Source organism: Ursus arctos, unplaced genomic scaffold (assembly GCF_023065955.2).
Source record: "Ursus arctos isolate Adak ecotype North America unplaced genomic scaffold, UrsArc2.0 scaffold_26, whole genome shotgun sequence".
NCBI lineage: Eukaryota > Metazoa > Chordata > Mammalia > Carnivora > Ursidae > Ursus > Ursus arctos.
The window spans coordinates 5584506-5606178 of record NW_026622941.1 but is presented as its reverse complement, the minus strand read 5'-3'; the positions used below and the strand labels follow the sequence as shown (position 1 = coordinate 5606178).

General features: G+C 42.8%; 1 protein-coding gene across 1 annotated transcript in view; it reads right to left on the bottom strand.

Moving 5' to 3' along the window:
* The window catches only part of DYRK4 (dual specificity tyrosine phosphorylation regulated kinase 4), a 32860-nt gene extending 12289 nt beyond the window's left edge, over positions 1-20571 (bottom strand). Inside the window, exons 1-9 of the mRNA XM_057303330.1 lie at positions 20494-20571; positions 12158-12238; positions 11334-11450; positions 10468-10606; positions 8650-8813; positions 5503-5639; positions 5052-5192; positions 4042-4180; positions 479-560 (exon numbers count right to left, since the gene is read on the bottom strand). Of these exons, the coding sequence (XP_057159313.1) occupies positions 479-560; positions 4042-4180; positions 5052-5192; positions 5503-5639; positions 8650-8813; positions 10468-10606; positions 11334-11450; positions 12158-12238; positions 20494-20571 (1078 nt within the window). The remainder of the gene's footprint in view (positions 1-478; positions 561-4041; positions 4181-5051; positions 5193-5502; positions 5640-8649; positions 8814-10467; positions 10607-11333; positions 11451-12157; positions 12239-20493) is intronic.
* Between the last annotated feature and the right edge of the window lie 1102 nt (positions 20572-21673).

Here is a 21673-nt window from a genome sequence, read left to right as displayed (position 1 = left end):
CTATGCTCTGGGGTAATTCCAGATACAGAATTCAAGAGCTGCAAAGGACTCTTGTGGTATTTGAGTCCAATCTTCTCATTTTATAGATGTGGACATTTAGGCTCAAAGAAGCGAAACACCTTGTTCAAAACCACACCAGCAATTGCTAAGGCTGAGCCTAGACTAGAACCCAGGTGACATCACATTGGAAATGGTGTTTCAGTAAGGGAAAGAAATCACAATGGGGGAGGGCGCCTGGGTGGCTCAGTCGTTAAGCATCCGCCTTTGGCTCAGGGCATGATCCCGGGGCCCTGGGATCGAGCCCCACATTGGGCTCCTCCACTGGGAGCCTGCTTCTTCCTCTCCCACTGCCCCTGCCTGTGTTCCCTCTCTCACTGGCTGTCTCTCTGTCTGTAAAATAAATAAATAAAATCTTAAAAAAAAAAAAAAAAGAAATCACAATAGGAAAATTCAGAAAAAGTGACCAGAATGGGCCTACCTTTCTGGTGTTCATAACAGCTTGATCCAAAGTCAATGACTTTAACAGAGACTTGGCCCTTTTGGTATAACACTATATTCTCCTAGACAGAAGGAGAAAGACAGATGTCAGGTTTTAATAATGTTGCTCTACACGCTCTATTTACCAGAATGCCTGCCATCCTGCAAGACCCAGTTCAAAATGTGACCAGCTCCAAGGTGGCCTCCTCCCACATCTCCAAACACCATGTTATCCCCCCCTGCTCTGACTTCCCATTTGATTTGTGGTCTGTACCTATTGTTTGGACCCAGAATTTGGTGCTTTGCAGTATTTCTTTTGCATATATTTTATCTCCTTCCCCACATAGAATGTGTAACTCCTGAACATTATGGGTTTATTTTTATCTCCTTGGCACTTGGCTCTATCCCTTGCTTGCATAAGGCCTTAGAAATATCACTGACTGAATTTAATGTTTCCATTAAGTGCTCCCCCAACATACTGATCTGTCAGTAATGGACCAAAAAAAAAGTCAATAATTTAATTTGAGTTGTGATTCTTTTGCTGACTTTGGGGGAAATGTGAAACCAGTGTCCCCAGAGGACTGTGGTTAAGCAAGCAGAGCTCCTGGGCTCTCAGAGCATGAGGGTGTACTATCTAGGGCTGGAGTTTAGAGTCCCAGTCATGTTTTCACAGCTCTCAATATCAGACGAATTGACTATTACGAATATCAGATGAACTAGTTGCTTACAGGCCGGGTCTGAAGCCTCTGGCACCACAAATTAAGAAAGTACAAATTTAGTCGATATACTTTTCCTAAAGAATATCTATATTAACTGAAGAGTTCAATCAGCAAAAGTCTTTAAAAAGCAGACATTTCTAGTGTGTCTACAGACCAATGGAAAGGTTCCTTAACTAAATGGAGCAGGCTTTCCCATCATATTGACAGAAATAGCTCTATAGAGGGGATGGATGTTTCAGGCCATCACAGCTCCAGAAACTATCCTTTGAGTCCATAAGAATAACTCCCTGATTCTTTTTTTTTTAATCTTAAATGCAATTCATTAATATATACTGTATTATTAGTTTCTGAGGTAGACTTCAGTGATTCGTCAGTTGTATATAACACCCAGTGCTCATTTCATCAAGTGCCCTCCTTAATGTCCATCACCCAGTTACCGCATCCCCGTCATTCCCCCTCCAGCAACCCTGTTTGTTTCCAGTGATTAAGTCTCTTATAATTTGTCTCCCTCTCTAATTTTGTCTTGTTTTTTTTTTCTTTTAAAGATTTAATTTATTTTGACACAAAGAGACACAGCAAGAGAGGGAACACAAGCAGGGGGAGTGGGAGAGGGAGAAACAGGCTTCCCATTGAGAAGGGAGCCGATGTGGGGCTCGATCCCAAGACCCTGGAATCATGACCCAAGCCAAAGGCAGAAGCTTAACAACTGAGCCACCCAGGTGCCCCTAATTTTGTCTTGTTTTATTTTCCCCCCTTCCCCTATGCTCCTTTGTTTTATCTCTTAAATTCCACATATGAGTGAAATCATATGATAATTGTCTTTCTCTGATTGACTTATTTTGCTTAGGATAATACACTCTAGCTCCATCCACATCATTGCAGTTGGTAAGACTTCATTTTCTTTGGTGGCTGAGTAATATTCCATTGTGTGTATATATATATATATATATATATATATATATATATATATACCACATCTTCTGTATCCATTCATCTGTTGATGGACATCTGGACTCTTTCCATGTTTGGCTGTTGTGGACATTGCTGCTATAACATTGGGGTGCAGGTGCCCTTTAGAGCATTACGTTTGTTCCTTTGAATAACTCCCTGATTCTTGATCTACACTCACCAAGCACTCTCCTGGTTGCATGCACACTCTTCCACTGGGCATGTATATTCCAGCTTACTATTTCTCAAAGAAATCCATTATGTCATGTGAATGACCTTGCTTAGAGTCAGTCACCTAAGCCCAGAAACCATGGATGTAGTGACCCTTTGAAGCTGCAAAGCTGAGGATTAAGAACTCGAATGTGGAGAATAAATTAATGTATCACCATTCCCATGAGACTCTATCAGTAAGCCCTGAGAGAACATCTCTATCTTGTCAATACTGGATTGTAAAAATATCCCAAATTAGTCCACTGAGTTACAATTTTTTTTTAAAAACTTTGTTTTGGTATGGAGTCTCCTCAAAAGTTAAAAATAGAACTACCCTACAATCTACTAATCACACTACTGGGTATTTACACCCAAAATACAAAAACAGTAATTCAACAGGATGCATGCATATATTTATAGCAACATTATTTACAATAACCAAATTATGGAAGCAGCCCAAGAGTTGATGGAACAGGTGAGATACACACACACACACACACACACACACACACACACACAATAGAATATTACTCAGCCATAAAAAGGAATGAAATCTTGCCATTTGCAACAACGTGGATGGATCTAGAGAGTATTATGCTAAGGGAAATAAGTCAGTCAGATGAAGACAAATACGATATGATTTCATTCACATGTGGAATTTAAGAAACAAAACAAATGAGCAAAGAGAGAGAGAGAGGGAGAGACAAACCAAGAAACAGACTCTTAACCATAGAGAACAAACTGATGGTTATCAGATGGGAGGTGGGTGGGGGGACAGGGGAAAATAGGTGATAGTAATTAAAAAGTACACTTATCATGGTGAGCACCAGGTGTGGTATGGAAATGTTGAGTCACTATATCGTACACCCGAAACTGATATAACACTGTATTAAATATACTGGAATTTAAAAAAAAAACAATAAAAAAATTAACTGCTTCAGGGAGGGTGAGGAGAAGGGAATGAGGAAAATTAAGGGATGTTTACATATCTGTGAGAGTCATGTTGTTTTTGGAACCAGCTCCTGATTGCATATCTTCACACCTTTATACCTTTCCCGTAGCTAATTCTCTGTACTCCTCAAGTTTTCAATCATTAACTCTCCTAACAAGCATTCATTTGTTGCCTACCATTACTATTGCCAGGTACCATGATAGATCCTGGGAATAAAATGGTGAGACAACATGGTCCCTGACCTTGGGGGAGCTTGCAGTCAGTGGAAGATAAAGAAAGCATCCCTACATACCAACCAGAGCAATAATAGAGCTAAGTATAGAATACCAGCAGGACATGTGGGAAGGGAACATTCATTTGGAGCAGAGGATTTGCTGTACCCTAGGACCAACTCAGAGTACAGTGGATAAAGTCAGGATTTAGTACATCAGTTCTCTATCTCCCTGCATAACATATGTCTCTGCACACCCCTAAGCCTTCTGTAAGAAAGCCCTCAGACTTTCCTTTTTCTGTCTGTCTTGATGATAAACCACATCTTTCTGCCTTGCCCCAATATTTGTCCCTAGTCTTCACTGCATCTCTCTCGGTTTACACAACATACAAACATAACTGCTTGGCTTCCACCCTGGAGCCTTGGCCATGATGGCTTCCCAGTTACCACTGGAGAACAAAATGGGGCAAACAATTTCTGAGGGTGGGAACGAGCTCGCCTGGCAGGACAGAGCTTGTACTCACGGGCTTGAGATCACAGTGAATGATTTTCTCTACATAAAGCATTTGCAAACACTTCAAAACAGAGAGGGTGAAGCGCCGAACTATTGACAGACTGAAGCCTTGAAAGCTATTATTCTTCATCAACTCGTATAAGTTGATCCTGGAAAAGAGAGAAAGTGATGTGTCTAGAAAGGCAGCCTGGCTTGTTCATTTTGACAGAAGGAAAATAATTCACCTCTGCATACTGGAAAGTGGAGCACATTTTGTAGTCATCAGAGATGCTGAGAAGAGTGTCAACCTTCTGACTCAAATTTAGCTGGTTCCTAGAATTTCACTAATAGCAATGGTGTCATGGGAGCACCAAGCTACTAGCTCAGTGAATCCCATAATACTAGGCCGCTGATAGTCAACCCTAATTATTCCCCTTTGCTAAATGCTTTCTGGGTTTCCGGTTTTGTTCAAATTATGGAAGATGGTCTTCTCAGAGAGAAAAGTAATCAAATTAGCATGTCCTTCCAATTAGTACACCCTTCCAGCTCCAATATTCAGCTAGGTGATGCCACCCTATTTCAGTCAGGTTCTGCTTCCTGACCAAAAATATCTGCTCCTATCCTTATTTGCTAAAAATCAAAGTCCTTTCCCCCCTGGGAACAGTTAGCTGCCTGCTCCCTTGGGTTCCAACCTCAGCACCACAGGATTATAAAGCCAGTGAGTGGGGACATGGTGGCAAAGGGTAGTCCTTTTCAATATATTTCAGTTTCAGTCTTGAGGGCAGAGACCTTGTATTGGTTATGTCACCCAGAACTTAGGCAGCACATCCTGAGTATGCTGGCAGGTGACAGTCATGACTGAGGGATGGGGTGATATGGGCAGCTTTGGGGCCAGCTCCTTTGGCTCCTTGGCCATCATGTCCAATCTAGTCATTAAAAGCTCACATCTAGAAAAATCTAGTGTTCTGACCTCAAAGTTTCTCTTCTGTCACCTTAAGCAACTTTTCAAAAGAAAATGAATTAAAAGAAAAAGCAGCTGACCCCAGGAGTTCAAAGGTGATGCAGAGATGATTGCGAAAATAGAAAAAGTCCTTCATGTGCACCACATTGTGGGTGTTGTCTTTGTCCTTCCTTCTGAGAGCTTCCAGGATCTTCAGCTCCACCAGCGCCTGACGGTGAAATCTGAAGTAGTGGGGGAGTGGCAGGGAGGATAGGGAATGGGGACAGAATTCACAGTGTCATGCCATACTGCAGCAGTTAGCCCCTTTCTCCAGCCCCTCCCCATCACTGTCCAGGGGGGTGGGGTAGAAAGCACTAAAAGCTTCATATTCTTGCCTCCTCTTTGCCCCGTTGTGGAATCAGATAGAGAGAAAGAGGAAAAGCACGAGGAAGATCAGAGGAAAAAGCAGAGTCAGGAAGGGTTGGCACTATGAAGAGGCCAGAATCATGCAGACCACCCATCCCATGACCTAGGCCATCTACCAAACCATACCTCTTCTTGTTCCTGATGATTTTCAAGGCCACCAACTCATTGTTTTTGTGATCCAAGCACTTGGCCACCTGTCCAAAGGACCCTTTCCCGATCATCTCCAATACCTCATAGCGGTAGGCAATGTGATCATGCAGGACCTGCAGAAGCCAGACCAGGGTAAGGAACAGAGCCATAGGCTCTGGGGCTTCCCTGGCAGTGGGGCCCCATGTCAGCTCATGGTTTACCCCCGGGGGAACTTTCTGAATTGCACCAGGTATTCGTGCAACTTCCACCCACCTCTCATTGCTTCTGCATTGGTCAGGTTGTTGCTCAGATCCCAGGCTACCAATGTGGTGCCAGGAAGGTCCCACAGACTCTATCCATTTCAGGCAGTGCAAAGAACATTGGATGGTCTTTAGAAAATTTGGGTTCTAGGGACCCCTGGGTGGCTCAGTCAGTTAAGCATCTGTCTTCAGCTCAGGTCATGATCCCAGGGTCCTGGGATCGAGGCCCAGATTGGGCTCCTTGCTCACTGGAGAGCCTGCTTCTCCCTCTGCCTGCCGCTCCCCCTGCTTGTGTGCTCTCTCTCTCTCTAACAAATAATAAAATCTTTAAAAATAAAAAATTTAGAAAAAGAAAACTTGGGTTCTAGTCCCAGTCCTGCTATCACCTCTAGTTTTCTGCCTATGTGGGAACCTGTAAAGTAAGAGGATTGGGCAAAGTGGCTCTAAAGTCCCTTCTAGTTTGGATATTTTATGATTCTTGAATGCAGCTGAGAGGCAGCCTCAGCTTGGGGGAAGTTCCATTTCAGACCCCTGATGTGTCTCCATCAATCAAAGAAGGCTTCCTATCTGTTCTGCCTCTTCCTGGTCAGATCTGGTTCTCCTCTTGACTTACCCAGATTCAATTCTAACTCGAGAGTTAGCAGTACAGAACTTGAGCCTTTCTCAACTAAGAGGAGAAGCATTTTCCAAGAGCCAGAATCACACACGTCCCTCCCTGGGCTGGAAACTAGAGAATAGGTATTTATTCAAAGCAACAGGAAAATTTTAATTAAAAAGACTTTATCTGCGTATCTGCATATGCATATCTGCATATCACTTACTCACTCTGAGCTGAGTGCCCTCATCTGTAACTAAAGGTCCTGAATAAGAACCTCTAATGCCTTCCAGTTCTGAGAATCTCTGATTCCCAGTTTTGCACTCAGGAATTTGGGAGAGGTGAAAGACATATGTTTGTGTACAAGTCCTCAGGATATGTTTGTGATACTGTGGTGGTGGTTCATTCATACAGCAGGAATCAGGATCATGATTACAAACAGGTATAACTTTACTAATATGTAGAAGTGGATTACCCTACTTGTAAAGGTTTGTCATGACAATGTACAGGGAAAGGGCAATGGACAAATTTTGCACATGTTGGCATAAAGGTATTTGCACAGGTCACCAATTTGGTTATATCATAATTATTTATCTACATGTCAACTTTGACATTGATTGCCATTACTTGAGGCCAAGAACCTGGTTGTATTCATTTTTATAGCTCCTTCTGTATTTCCAGAGTCCAGCCCATGCTCAAGCATATGATAGTTTCTCAAATAGGTATTCAATTAATAATTGTTGACAGAATAGAAATGAGAATGCAGTTGTGCTGCTTGTTTGGGGATTTGACACTCATTGGAATGCAATGAAGATGGAGATTATGGGTATACAGTGAGCATGCATTATCCCCCTGCCTGCCTCCACCAATAACATAGTTCCTTAATGTTTAAGACTGAGGAACTGAACTGCAGTGAATTAACTTAAAGGTAGTGCTGCCATCCCTGAGGAATTTCCCAGAGACGCTATGCCCAGGTAGGGGTCAGGGTGGAAGAGCTGAGGACATCTTCATGAACTGGAAGTACGGTTTGTATTGGAAATTCTTAACCAAAGATCCATTAGCAACACACCCTTCTTTGAAACTCTATGTATGTTCAGGGTGCCTTTTCTGAAATGAGGACTTAGAGCATGTATCAGATTCCCAAAGGGATCCTTGGCCTAAAAATGTTGAGAACCAGGGCACTAGATAGAGGATTTTTACCAGAAACTCTAAATCCTTCTTTCTCAGAGTGTGACCCAAGGACCAGCAGCATGGGCATTGCCTGGAAATTTTTGGAAAAGGCAAAAATCTCAGGCTCTATTCCACACTTGCTGGATAAAAATCCAAATTTTTGGCCTAAATTTATATATTTTTTTAAATAATTATATTTTTTATTATATTATGTTAGTCACCTTTGCATCAAAACCTGGGGATGTACTGTATGGTGAAAAATCCACATTTTTAACAAGATCTCCAGGGGATTTGTGTGCATAGTAAAGCTTGAGAAACACAGCTCTAATTACTCCTAAGAAATATGTCTCTTTTATGAAGCCATCAAAGGCCAATTTTGTCTTCTTTAAATGTAACCATGTTGTGAGGAAATGTCCAGGGGAGGACATTCCCAGCAACCCAATCACCTGGTGGACTAAACATCATATATCTGGACATCTTCAGAAGTGGAAATTGCTTTCTGAAGCAAAAGAAACACTTTCCACTGCCCAGATTTCACCTTCAAGCTGGTAAGAGGCAATGTCCTGGCGAACCCCAGAGATACAATCAAAATAGGAGAAGGAGAGATCCATCTTTGCTAGGATCCATCTTTGGGAAAATGAAAGGAGTCAAGGACTAGGTGCCAGGGACTACAGTGACAAGAACTTTTTTGGTTGTAGAGAAATGGCATTCAAAATGAAATAGAGGTTCATGTGTGGGCTTGTGCGGAAGAGAAAAAAAGAGGATGTTGGGGAGACTGCATCTTATTCCATGGAGTCTAGCCCTTCCAATGGGTGCAGGGCTATGCAGAAAAATTTGCCCAGGATGCAAACCTGTTACCCCAAATATTGTTGGAGAAAAATCAGTACTCTGTTAGCAGAGTAGTTTGTATATTAATTGCTTATTTTCCCATTTTTAAACATGACATTTCTTTGGTTTAACACCTACTAGAATCCTTCAGGATGTCTAGTCTGAGATGTATCATCACCAAAGCTATTTTAAAAACACACACACACATACAAACACCTTTTTCCTTTCCAGACTACTACTTGTCCCTAAGCCCCAGGGCCCTGGAGTTACCACGACCTACTCCCCCATCACCTTCATATAGGAGCCGTGTTCATCATCGAAACTTGTTTTACTGAACTTCTCAGGAGTCACGTGGAGCTTCTCTGCTTCAAGCCCCAGGAACCACAGCTCCGTGTAGCCCAGGATTTCACTTTGCTCATATGAAGATAGCTGGTTCTTAAAAAACTTTAGGGCCTCTGTGTGAAAGACACTATAGTTGTCAGTTGAGGCAACATGGGGATTTACCCAGGATCCTGATGATGGAGCCCCTTCTAGCTCATGAGCCAGTCACTCCTTTCATCAACTAGGTGGCTTACTAAGGACCATGTGTCTTGAATATCACAGGGTAGAAATGTAAAGGATAAATGTTAAGGTGTTGTACAAATCAGGAGGGAAACACAAAGGAAGGGAAAGGGAGAAGAATTTAGCCCCCAAAAGCTATGGGTTACAGCGGCATGGGTAAAAGTTTGAGAAGGAAAGCTAGTGTCAACAGTAGTATGTAGTTACAGCAGCAGCTTCCAAGTTAATATTGTTTGAGGATATACAAATAGTTTATCCCAAGAAGGTCTGCAAACCATAACGTCTTCAGAGCCAGGCAGGTAAGTTAAATGCAACTTTAAAGGCCCAGAAAGTATTCCCACTCAAATTTGCAGCCAGACTGCAAGGAAGAAACGTGTGTTTGCTCTTCTCTATCCTTCTCTGGCCAGACCCCATCAGGTGTTTGGTGTTTGATCTGGTGGCAGGTGGGTGGGATTCAAACTTTAAGGAGATAAACTGGAGAGTGCTAAGAGTCAGTCCTGAGGGTTGAGGGTGGAAGGGGAAGGCACCACGTTATTTGACAAACTGCTGAAGAGCTGGAGAAGAAGCCGCCAGAAGGAACAAAGACATGAGAGACAAGACCTGTGTGAAGGGCAGTCATGTGAAAGCTGAATAAGGTATATTCTTGGCCCAGAAGACAGAACGAAGACCTAAGAGAGCAAGGAGGCAGATATGAGCTCTGTAAAGGCAGAACTAGCTCAAGACTGAAATGATCTCTTCATGGGTGGTTCCTGAGATCGTTTAAGAAGAGAAAGGACAGCAATGTCAAAGCTGTGGGTAAAGAGCTCCAAGTGTCAGATAGCGTTGGTGCAGTGGGTATTGGTTCTCTTCCTTTGAATTCTAATAGCGAATGAATCTCTGAACCTTGTGAGGAGTTGGGTTCCTGGACCAAAACCTATGTGTGATCTTTCAGGCCCAACCATAGGTAATTACAAAAGTTTCCTGGCAGGGTTCATGGGGAAGCTGCCCTCCCCACACCAGCATTGGATGAAGTCTCTGAAAAGTTGCAGTAAAGGGCTCAGGTTCACCTGGGCAGCCATACACTTATACACATCTACATTCCTAAACCAGGAGCTCCTATTCAGACATCTTCCTCATGTATTTCTGCCAAGACCTCTTTATGAAGAGGAAGAAGTGAGACATCAAGACACTTGCCCTACTCTGACTCAGTTCTCAGTACATTTCCATTCCTGGCTCTTCCCCTCCACCTCTCCCTCCCCATCCTGTGTAAAATGACAGGAGACTTGTTCAGCTCCCTAGGCAGTGAGCTCTGACTGAGCCCATACATCTGACCTGGAGTGGTGCCAGTCCATGGGGAAAATGGAACACTGGGGAGCCGGTGTTTCCCCCTATTTATCCTCTTGCTTATACTACACAGTAAGTGATGAGAAGCTTACTGTTACTTTCATTTTGGCTTGTTGCCTTAGTTGACTTCCCCAACACCTGGCAGCTTAACCCTCTCTGGTTCAGCTCAGCTCATGACACCTTGACCATCTAGAACCAGCCCTGCTATACCCTTCCCAAAAGGCATACCTGCCGCTGTCAGAGGCACCTTGTGCCTTTTTGGTGGTTTCTCCTCTGGCTTGGGATCTTCAGTTTTACTGCTTGAAAGGAAAGGCATTTCTGAAGCCTTGAGTTCAGAGGCTGGTATCTGATTGTGACTTTGATTCTCCTATACAAACAAAGAAACTTGAAATTAAGGACTGCTTAGACTTCTCCTGGGTGCCACAAACCATTGATCAGACCAAGAACACCCACCTCCAGCCAGACTCTCCTCCTACCTTTCCATGGAGAAAATGATAATTATCAGACATTAGGTTTTCTCAGTCTTCATCTCAAAAGAAGTATCTGTCTGACTCACAGTATTCTCTGTGAGACCCATGCACAGTACCATATGCAGTTGACGACCCCAGTGACATCTTACTCCAGGAAGAAATGGGAACAGTTTTTTTACTACTGCTCTTGAGAAGGTCATTTCCTAACTAGATAAAGTGATTTGCCCAAGGGCACAAACCCTTGAACTTATGTGTCTATAATACCTCTTTAACTTGGCACTTTCTTATGTTATCTCTTTTGTTCCTTGCACAAAAAACGTAGGGGACATTGGAGGAAAATAATCATTTCATATGCTTCTACCATTTATACACCAGACACCTCATTCTTCTTTCCCTCAATGAATCCTCATGACAACCCTATGGAAAGCCCATTTTGAAGATAAAAGAAAATTAGTGATTTATTTGCTAGGGTTTACATTCATTGTAAAGAGTAAGAACAGGACGAGAATCCACTCTTCAGGTGACATCGTGCTTTTCCCACCATCCTCGGCCTTTCTAAACTTGGTTCCAGACCAAAGTCTTTGACCTGCCTGCTCAGAGCCATGTCCACTGCCTTGTACTCACCTGATACAGCAGGGGTGGCTTTAGCAAGATTTTGTTGCTGATGCGTGGGAAGTTAACCATGTTCTTCTTCCCCTTGGTATCCACAAAAGGGAGTGAAGTAATGCTGGTGTTTGGATTCTATATAAGGAGAAAGTGGATAAGGTGCAAAAGCCTCAGGCAAGAACTCTATGTCTCCAGGGAGTCATTTCTCCCAGCTCCCCTGCCACGGCAAGAATGAGTCTGAACCAAATCCGCCCTAAATCTGTTTTCAAAGCTCTTGTAGAGAAAAGCAGAGTGGTCAAGCAGATGAGTTCTGGGTTTGAATCCCCGCTCCACTGCCTACAACTGTAGACCCTGAATAGGTCACACAACTCTTTCTCTAAGCTTCAGTTATCTCATCACTACCATGGTGACAAAAATGGGATCTACCTCATAAGGCTTTTGTGAGGTAAATGAGACAATTCATGTAGAGTATTCCATAAGTGTTAGCCATTATTATCATCATTCCAATATCTTACCATCCTAATATGGGGAAGCACTTCCTGCTATATAATGTACATCTCCCTTGGTGCAACATAAGCTCGCATTTCCTCTACACTATTGATTTGACCTCACTTGGATCCCTGCTCCCATGCATTGATTGATTGATCGATTGATTACAAAAGAGGTAGTCTGTCAGTGAATAGCAACATTTAAAATTGTGTGGAGATGAGGCATAGTGATGTGGATAGAGCATATGCATCATGTTATGCTGTGCTGATGAAAAATGCCTCTGAAAATCTATCCTGGCTACCCACCTACCCTCAACCTTTCCTAGAGGAAAGACACTAAGCATCACTTCCCACCTTAGGCAAGAATCGAGTCATTCTGAGGTTCTTGATCTTGGAAGATGGCTTCTGGGCTTGAACCAAAGGCTTACTCTCAACCTAAACCAAGTAGAACAGTATTGGAATAGTGTTTAGCATGCTATCATCTCAAGCTATTAAGACAAATTTTGCTTCATTACGACAATCAAAATACAGTTGAATCCAGCTCTCTTGATCCTAAAGCTAGAAAGAGCTAAGAGAGGCCTAGAGAAGTACTGAATGAATGTATGAATGAGTGCATATTCAAACAAGTGGTCTTTCTGGCAGTGCTTATCCAGGATTCACTTGTCCTATGGTTTTCATACTTTAAAAAAATCCATAGAACCCTTTCTTCAAATAAAATCTTAACTAGGGACCCTGGACAGGGGAAGAAATGAAAGCTGAGCTGCTCTTTCCAAAGAGAAGAAAATGCCCATAGTCTTGCCCAGGGACTCTTTCTACCCTCAGAGTGGCTCTGAAGGTGCCCTATTGGAACCCACTAGAATATGAGAGTCCACCCTAAACACCAGCGACCTGATCAGAAGAGACTTCACATCTAGAAAGGGGTTAGGATGAAAAGACCAAAACAGCAGAGCTGTGTCCCCCAAAGGGTGGCAAGCACACCACAAAAGTATGTGACATAATTGTGTGTGATACAAGATAACAGTTATCTAATGTTCATACATTTATTTTAATATTCATTTGGAAAACTATAGCACATTAAACCTATAACTTTATTATATAAAATGAGGCTGAAAGTTAAGTTAAAAAATGTGAGCATTATGTAGATATGGCAAAAACCATGCAGGTGGCACTGAAATTACTAAAGTTTACAAAAACAGGCTACAGTTTGAATCTAGGTTCTTCTCTTTGAAGCAGAACTCATTGGTTCTTCTTCCAGCCCCCTCTTATGGAACTGAATGAGATTTATCTGAGACACTGCTGGTGCCAGACCCACCCCAGTAAAACCTGGTGTACTGGCCACACTGAAATAGGAACTGGGGACAGTACTTCAACTTAATATCACCCAGCACACCTAAGCCCTCTACAGAGCTATAATGATGGGGACTATATAGAATAGGCCCTCTTGACCTCCTAGAATAAGGACATGATCTGAGGGAGAAGGGAGTGCATAGAGCATGGCTAATGGCCTTAGACCAAACCAATTTGATTGGCTAATGTATATTAATGCAGGATTTGATTGTCTATTGAATGGACAATGATAATATCTGAGCAAATAATGCAATCACAAATCTCACGGAGTCCCAACTTCTCATCAAATAAATCTGCAGGGATTAAAACTTATAATAGTCATCAACAATGACAAGCTGGCATTGAGAACAAATTGGGGAGACTGGACAGACCAATGAAAAGTATATTAACAAAACACAACTAAATACCAAACAAAGGGCACGAACAAATGAGTGTCAACAAAGAAGAAGAGACCACTGCAAATGCAGTCTGCCCAGGAGGATGTGAGGAGGCTTTGTGGAAAGGGTGTGGCTTGGTCTGGGCTTTATCTGGGAGGAAGGGTAGAGAGTGTGCTCATTAGGTGAACAGTATCTGGGAATGCTCTGAGGGTCTTCACTGCTTATGCCGGCTAAGCTGGAGCAGAGGGTACACTGGATTGTGGAAAGCACTGAATGCTAACCTAAGATATTTGGTCTTTATCTAATGGCAGTAGTGAACCACTGACAGTTTGAAAGTCTGGGTGTTACATATGCAGAGCAGTACTTCAGAAAGACCCTTATAGCAGCAATGTGGCATAAGATAATGATCACAGATATGAACCCTGACATCAGACCTTAGTTTTGAATCCCAGCTCCACTACTCATTAAGTTGTTTGAACTTGGGCAAATTATTAACTTTTCCTCATGTAATATAGAGATAATGACAGCACCAATCTCATAGGATTGTTATAAGGACTAAATGAGTTCATGTGCATAAAGTACTTAAACCAGTGCTTTGTATATGCCAAGGGTAAGTGTTTGCTAGAAGTAATTCTCCTCTTTTGTAAAATAGAGAGCAATTTTTTGGTTATTTCTCATGAGAAAGGAAAACATGGACTCAGAATTGATGGCAAATGAGCAAGATGATGTGCAATCTAAAATGGTTAAAGGCATTGAGGATGTTTAACATGAGAGAAGATAAAACAAGAAAAATGTCTGAGAGGTTAACAATTCTGATACTGCCATACATATATACTAGAATCAAATGACTAAATAAGTAGATTGTAGATGACAGGAACCAGTTTCCCATGTTGGATTGAAGATTTATAGATAATCAAGGTCATCATCAACATTACTACCATGTGATAATGGATTAGAGTCGGAGACATTAGTAGGAATTCATGTTTAACTCAATGTAGCTACAAATGGTTGCATATAGAAAAATTCATAGATAATGTGTATACGCAAGGGTTAATGCATGCACTTGGGTCCACACACCTAGACACAGACACACAGACACAAAGACATACACACACGCATTGCTTTGCTTTGTTAGCTTTAGAGGTCCTAAAAGAAATAACACTCCCATAGAAACAAGCACACCTAACACTCGCAACTTGGTTTCTAATACCATTCTCTGGTAAAAGGAATCAAGGCTCCTTGGAGAAATGATTAATTCTAGGACTGGGTCAGGAAATGCACAAGATGAGCCTGGAGCATCTTCTAGTGACATAAAGTAAGGAAGGGCTTGGAAAAAGAAAAAGAACCCACATTGATTAGAGTGTGTCAAAAGGGCACAGGAACCAACTAAAAGAGTTCCCAATGGCCAAAGTTGAAACAATTTTAGCAACAAAATAAAGTAGTGCTGGATTATAACTCAAAGTTTAAAATAAATATTTATGAACCCATACTGATGTAAATAAATGACTTAATAAAGAAATAAATAGGGGAGAAGAAACAAATCTCCCATGCAGAAGAGTTCCTAATATATTATACAGACATTCCACCCTAGAGGAGGGGAGCACAACTCCCCACTCCTTAAGCGGTGAGTAGTGACTGGTTTCCAAACAGTATAGCATGGAAAGGAGGGGGAAAAGCAACTTTACAGGAGAAACTACACAAACACTACCTCACCCAGGTAATCTAGTCAGCATCAGCAACCATAAACCAGGTGGATAGTATGTACCATTGATATGATTGATGAACAAGGCACTTTCCCTCAAGTAGGTTTCCTCCCAAAGCCTACGACCCCAATGGCAACATGAGAAAAACAGACAAATTCCAATAGAAAGGCATCGTACAATATAGGTGACCAGCATGCCTCAAAGCTGTCAAGGTCATCAAAAACAACGAAAGGCTGAGAAACTGTCACAGCCAAGAGGAGCTTAAGGGGACATGACAACAAAATGTAATGTGACATCATAGACAGGAACCTGGAGTGGACAAAGGACATTAGGTAACAAGGAAATCTGCCTAAAGTGTGGAGTTTAGTTAAAAATGTATCAGTATCTAAATTTTAAAAATCTTTAAAAAAAAATAAGAATGGGGTGCCTGGGTAGCTCAATTGGTTAAGCATCTGACTTGTGATGTTGGCTCAGGTCATGACCTCAAGGTTGTAAGATCAAGCCCCACGTCCGGCTCTGGTGCTCAGCAGAGAGTCTGCTTGAGATTCTCTCTCTCCCTCTGCCGTCTGTCCCTCCCCACACTCACATGCATGTATTCTCTCTCTCTTTCTCTAAAATAAGTAATAAATTTTAAAAATCTAAAAAAATATATCAGTATCAGTTCATTACTGCAACAGAGTACCACAACAAATATAAGATTTTAATAATAGGAAAAGCTGGGTGTGGTGTATGGGATGGTATATGGGAACTCTCTATTATCTGCGCAATTTTTCTGCAAGTGTAAACCTGTTCTTAAATAAGTATATTAATAAAACAAACAAACAAAAAAACTCCTGAAGGAAGGGGTAATATCAGAAGGGCCGTTGCTTATGACTCAGTATAAGCTTGTTCTACATGATCTGAAGGACAGAATAAGGTCAAAGTGCGGAATTTATAAAGAGGTCATTTCTAGCTCAATATAAAGAAGGATTTTCTAGAGCTTAGAGCTGTCCAAAAATGGAATGGGAGTCCTTATGAGCTAGTGAGCTCTCCATCACTGATAGGGCCAAGTCCACCTAATAAGCCATGTGAGAAATGTGCATGGACTCAGGCGGTGGGCAAGATGTAACCTTCAAAGTCCCATTTCTCTGTAGGACATTCAGGTGACCCCTGGGAGTGTCTTGAGTGGATCTTTCATCCTCTCATGGAACCAACACTGAGAACCATTGTATAGAACAGTGCTTCCCAACACCATGCCACACTATAAAAATTATCTTTGTGTGACAACTTGGGGTAAAAAGAGGAAGCAGCTCACAGACAGATGTTACCAACACAGGGTTCCAGCTGCCCCAGGCTTGTCTGCCCCAAGGGTTGCTGACCTCTACATCCATGACACCTCTACCAGTGTGTCACACAAATTTACAAACTTGCTGCTTGTTTGTCTCCAGCAGCTTCCTCAAGAGGGACACAGTGCTCCATAACAACATTTCATTCTATCACAGCATCCCCAGGAGGCAGGAAGAAGAGGGTGTGATCTCCTGCATGCATGGTGGCAAAAAAAGACTTTTTCCTTTAAGACCAGGAGCTTCGTAGCACTGTTCTGTGGTCCCTCTCTGATCTCTGAGCCAGTGTAACAGGAATCTCTAATAGTCATGAGCTCTCTTTCCAAACTTAGAATCCTCAGGATAAAAAGGATTTTATGCACAGGGGTACATAGCATAAGCAATGATTCCTATGCTGTCTAAGACCTGGGCACTGGCCTGAGGCTGGAGAAAACCTCTGGAGGAGCCAGGAGATAAAAAGGCAGGGCATCTGAGGATGCCACTGGGGCCCTTTCGTGGCTCCTTTTTGCGTGTATTACTGTTCTTGGAGGCCTCCTCAACAACCAGAACTGAATTATGAAGCTCCTTTATTTTCTAAACTTCTTTTTTTTTTTGCTATTATAGGTTTTTATTTTTTATTATGACTTCTTATATGTGCAGATCAAAAGAAGGGAGGTAGACCCCTTTGCTCACAAGTGGGCTCAGATTGCTAAGATTCTCCACATCTAGGCCTACATTCTAATCTTGGGATTCCCCTAGGGACTCCAGCTATGCTCGCCACCACTGGATGATAGACCCAGAGGGTCCAGTCACTGCACCAACGTGCATGGTGACAAGGCTGGTTGATCAGAAGTCTGGTGTCTCAAATCCTGACCCTGGGCCCCTCCTCCACCTCTCTTATGCCTCTGTCTTCTGAACTGGAGACTCTTGGGTTCTCACACTTCTTTTGGTTTTTTTTTTTTTTTCAGCAAAAGAAAAAGGCAAATTTCTTCTCACTACTTTGTAAAACCAGCTCATCTTTCTCAGATAAAAGCTGAGTTCAGCTTAAAACCTGATTCGGAGGAAGGTGGGAAAGCTGAAACCCAGCTGCTCCACCCCCCACCCATGTTCCCAACAATTGGACAAATTGCTGAAAGGTGCCAAACTATTCCAGTTGCTGATTCCTGTGACTTGGACTCAAGGATTCTTCCGGGAACACCTGCTTCCTGCCTTCCCAAGCTGGGATGATACCTGGAACCAAAGTTCAGATGGACCTTAGTGATGCATTCATTTTTAACATATTTACTGAGGTCATTTATGTGTCAGGCAGTATGCTAAGCACAGACCACAGATTCCAGGGGTTTCAAATTTCCTGAAAAGCTCTTAAAATACAGAATCTCCAACCTGACCCCAGACTACCTAGTGGTGGATCCCAGAAACCCATATTTTTTATAAAGCTCTCCAAGTGAGTAATGCGCAGCCAGAATGGGAGCCACAATCTAATGCCCTCCCGTCCTTTGAAATTAATCTCTCCCCATTCTGAACTTGGTTTTCCTTTATGTCCTCAATATTTATGTATCCTTCCTAATTTTTTGTGAATTCTTATCTCCCCTCAGCAAGAGTCTATGGCAACAAACATGAGGCCTCTCAAGAGTATTCCCTCTTGCTGGTTCATTTAGGGGTCCCCACAGTGCCTAGCCATGTGTCAACATCCATGGCAATCGTAGTCACAATAGCCTGGACTGAGCTGGGACTGGGCATATCATCTTTCTTGCTGGGACAGTGGGATTAGTTATAAGCTCTTTCTAATCAAGGCTGCCTCCTTGTGTGTTGTCTCAGGGAGGTGTCTTTGTTATGAATCTAGATTATTCTACACAAGCTGGCTGCAGTAAGCACAACCTCCCACTTATAGGACTGAATGCGAATGTTTTCACAAAGTTGCAAATTGTCATCTATGATTTCCTAGCATGGGTAGCATAATTATGTGAGAATGAAGATATTCATCTTCATGAATACATCTGCCTTCTTTTGCCAGACTATAAAATCCTTTAATAAAAGATACGAGTCTTATCTCAGAATTCTGAGCCTTAAATATTTGCTAAAGGAAGGAAGGGAAGGAGGAGAGAGAGACTGAAGGAGCAGGAAGCCCTAGTCCTTGTCTTCAAAGACTTAAGCTGACTCTAAGCCATCCGGGAAACAGCTGAGCTTGGACTTCAGCCTCTCTTCCTGGTTGGTAGTCCACCCTCTCCCCTGTCTCTCCACTTCCCTCTCCTAATGGCTTCAATTCCCACCAGGGGAACCAGAGCTGTCCTGCTCCCCAGCACTACCTTTTGGCAGGAATGTCTCCTAATAAGCAAATGCACACAAGAGAATTCCCTGCCAATACCCTCTTCTCAAACATAACTGCATTTTCAAAGAGAAAGCCTAGAAAAGAAAGTGTTTTGATGCAAATAAATGAATCTCTACTCACAGAAGGCTTCTGGGCACTAGGGAACTAGATGAAAGAGATCGTTCATTTTAGGAAAAAAGCTCTTCACAAACCCTATCAGACAGGAGCACATTCTCATCGTCAATCACACGCACCTGTAACTTCTATGTCATAATGGTGGACAGAATTGCACACAAGGGTGAAATCTCCAATCCTATGTCTTGCGTCAGCGCCCTCTCCCTGGTGGCACTGTGTCTTCCTCTTCCCTACTTTGCATTCTCCTCATGCCAAGCCCCCACCCTCAACATGCACAGTTTACCCATGAATCACAGGGGAGTATATTTCCTGCCCCCTCACCAAGAGCTAAAGGATAACAGAGTCTCTTTGTAGGGCTAGTTAGAACAGAATCTTGAGATGCGCTGTCTTGTCTTATTACCTTGGACAGAGCCCTGGAAGTCCTCATCTGCAAAGTTCAGGGAAGAAAGCAATTGGACTCTCAGCAGGCATCAAGGCCGCCCTGGTCTCCTGCCCCTGCGCCACCCAGATGTTTTAGAAAGGCATACACCTCCATCAAAACGCCTGCCTTGATCATACCTCGTGGGCTATTTTTCTATTTTCTCAGAAGCTGGCTCCTCCTTGTCTCTTCCTCCTCCCTGTTAATTAAAAAAAAAAAAAAAAAAAAAAACACTCCAAGTGCATGATCAAGGTTGGGTGGGCTCAAGTTCTGTGATATCAAATCACAGCTTCCTCCTTGTAGGCTCCATAATCCCTTCCCAGAAGCCAGAACAACCGAGAGTTCAAAACAAACGCATTAACGCAGAGAGAGGGTGTGGCAAGAAGAGAGAAAATAAATCTTTGGGGACTCTCTACAGAACACAACAAGTTTGACAATTAGGCCCATCAGAGCACTGCAGAGAGCTGGGAGAGAGACAGTTGCTAGGCTTCTCACATCCCCAGCTAAGGCATTAAACTACTATCGCTGCACAGATACTAGGCAAATTGCAGCATCTCTCCACAGCCACTTCTAGCTAAGATTCTGCCCTGAAAGCCCCTTTGCTATGTGAGGAAGCCCAGGATGTCTGGACAGAAAAGAGTAGCCTCCTGCTTATACCCACAGCCAAGTCTGGACTCAGGAGACCCATTAGCAGAGTGAACGTGGCCATTCACTGTCATCTCACTGATGCAGTGTCCTCTCTGGAGTCCTGCCCACTAGGCTATGTCTCTGGTGAAGGTGGAGGAAGAAGAGCCTGGCTGTCCTTAGGGCTTGAAGGAGGGGCAAGAGCATGAGCCTGAAAGCCCAGATGCTTGGAGACATTTTCTAATGTACCTAGTGCATGACCTTGGGGGTGACATTTCCCTTTTGGACTTCTGTTTAGTGGAGCTTGGACAATTACACTGCTGAAAGCCACCTTAAGGAAGCTGTAATCAAATGCCCTCATTTTACAGATGGAGAAAGTTAAGAAGGTTATCCATGTCATCAAGCTGTTAACAACTACAAAACTCACCCAAGTATAAAAAGTTATCAATAAGGTATTTTACATTCATTTTCTCATACCAAGTCTTTGAAATGTGACGTGTATTTTTCATGTGCAGCACACCTCCAGTTGGACGAGCCCCATGTCAAGGGCTCCATAGTCTCACGTGGCCAGTGGCTGCAGTATTGGACATTGTAGTTCCAGAGGGCGAAGTGACAGTAAACAAGTAAACAAACAAATACACAATATAATTAGAAAGGGTGGTGAGTGAAGGCCTGCCTAAGGAGGTGGTCTTCAGCAATTAAATGATTGGAAGGATAGAAGAGAAATAACAGAACAAGCACCAGTTCTTCCAGTGCTGAAAATAGAAAACATGCCTTTAGAGGGCTTAGGATGTGGTTTGCAGGACCTATTCATTAATTGTCAGAAAAACTGTAAAGTAACACTCTAAATTAACAGAGTCTTCAGTCCCAGAATCGGGCCACGAGGCAACACGTTTTCTTTGAGCAGAGTTACAGAAAAGCCAAACATCTTGCAACATACTCACTCACTGAGATAACAGGTCCAGAAGAGAGGATGTTCCCTCTGCTGGCAGTTTGGATAAACGCTAACTTGAGGCCATTTTCCTCAAGTGCACAGAGATCCTATGTCACTGGGAGCCACTGTGAGAGCTCTGAATCCTTGCCTGGTAAGCTGAAAGCAAAGGACTCCCTGCAGAGATCTCTCCGTAGCAGGTGGCTCTTTAATATTTTACCGTGTTTTAGCCACATGAACAGGAACTGTTTTTTTTTTTTAAGATTTTATTTATTTATTCGACAGAGATAGAGACAGCCAGCGAGAGAGGGAACACAAGCAGGGGGAGTGGGAGAAGAAGAAGCAGGCTCATAGCAGAGGAGCCTGATGTGGGGCTCGATCCCATAACACCGGGATCACGCCCTGAGCCAAAGGCAGACGCTTAACCGCTGTGCCACCCAGGCGCCCCAGGAACGTTTTTTTAAATGTTTTTTTTATTATATTATGTTAGTCACCATACAGTACATCCCTGTTTTTTGATGTAAAGTTCGATGATTCATTAGTTGCGTATAACACCCACTGCACCATGCAATATGTGCCCTCCTTACTACCCATCACCAGCCTATCCCATTCCCCCACCTCCCTCCCCTCTGAAGCCCTCAGTTTGTTTCCCAGAGTCCATAGTCTCTCATGCTTCATTCCCCCTTCTGATTACCCCCCTTTCTTTATCCCTTTCTTCCCCTACTG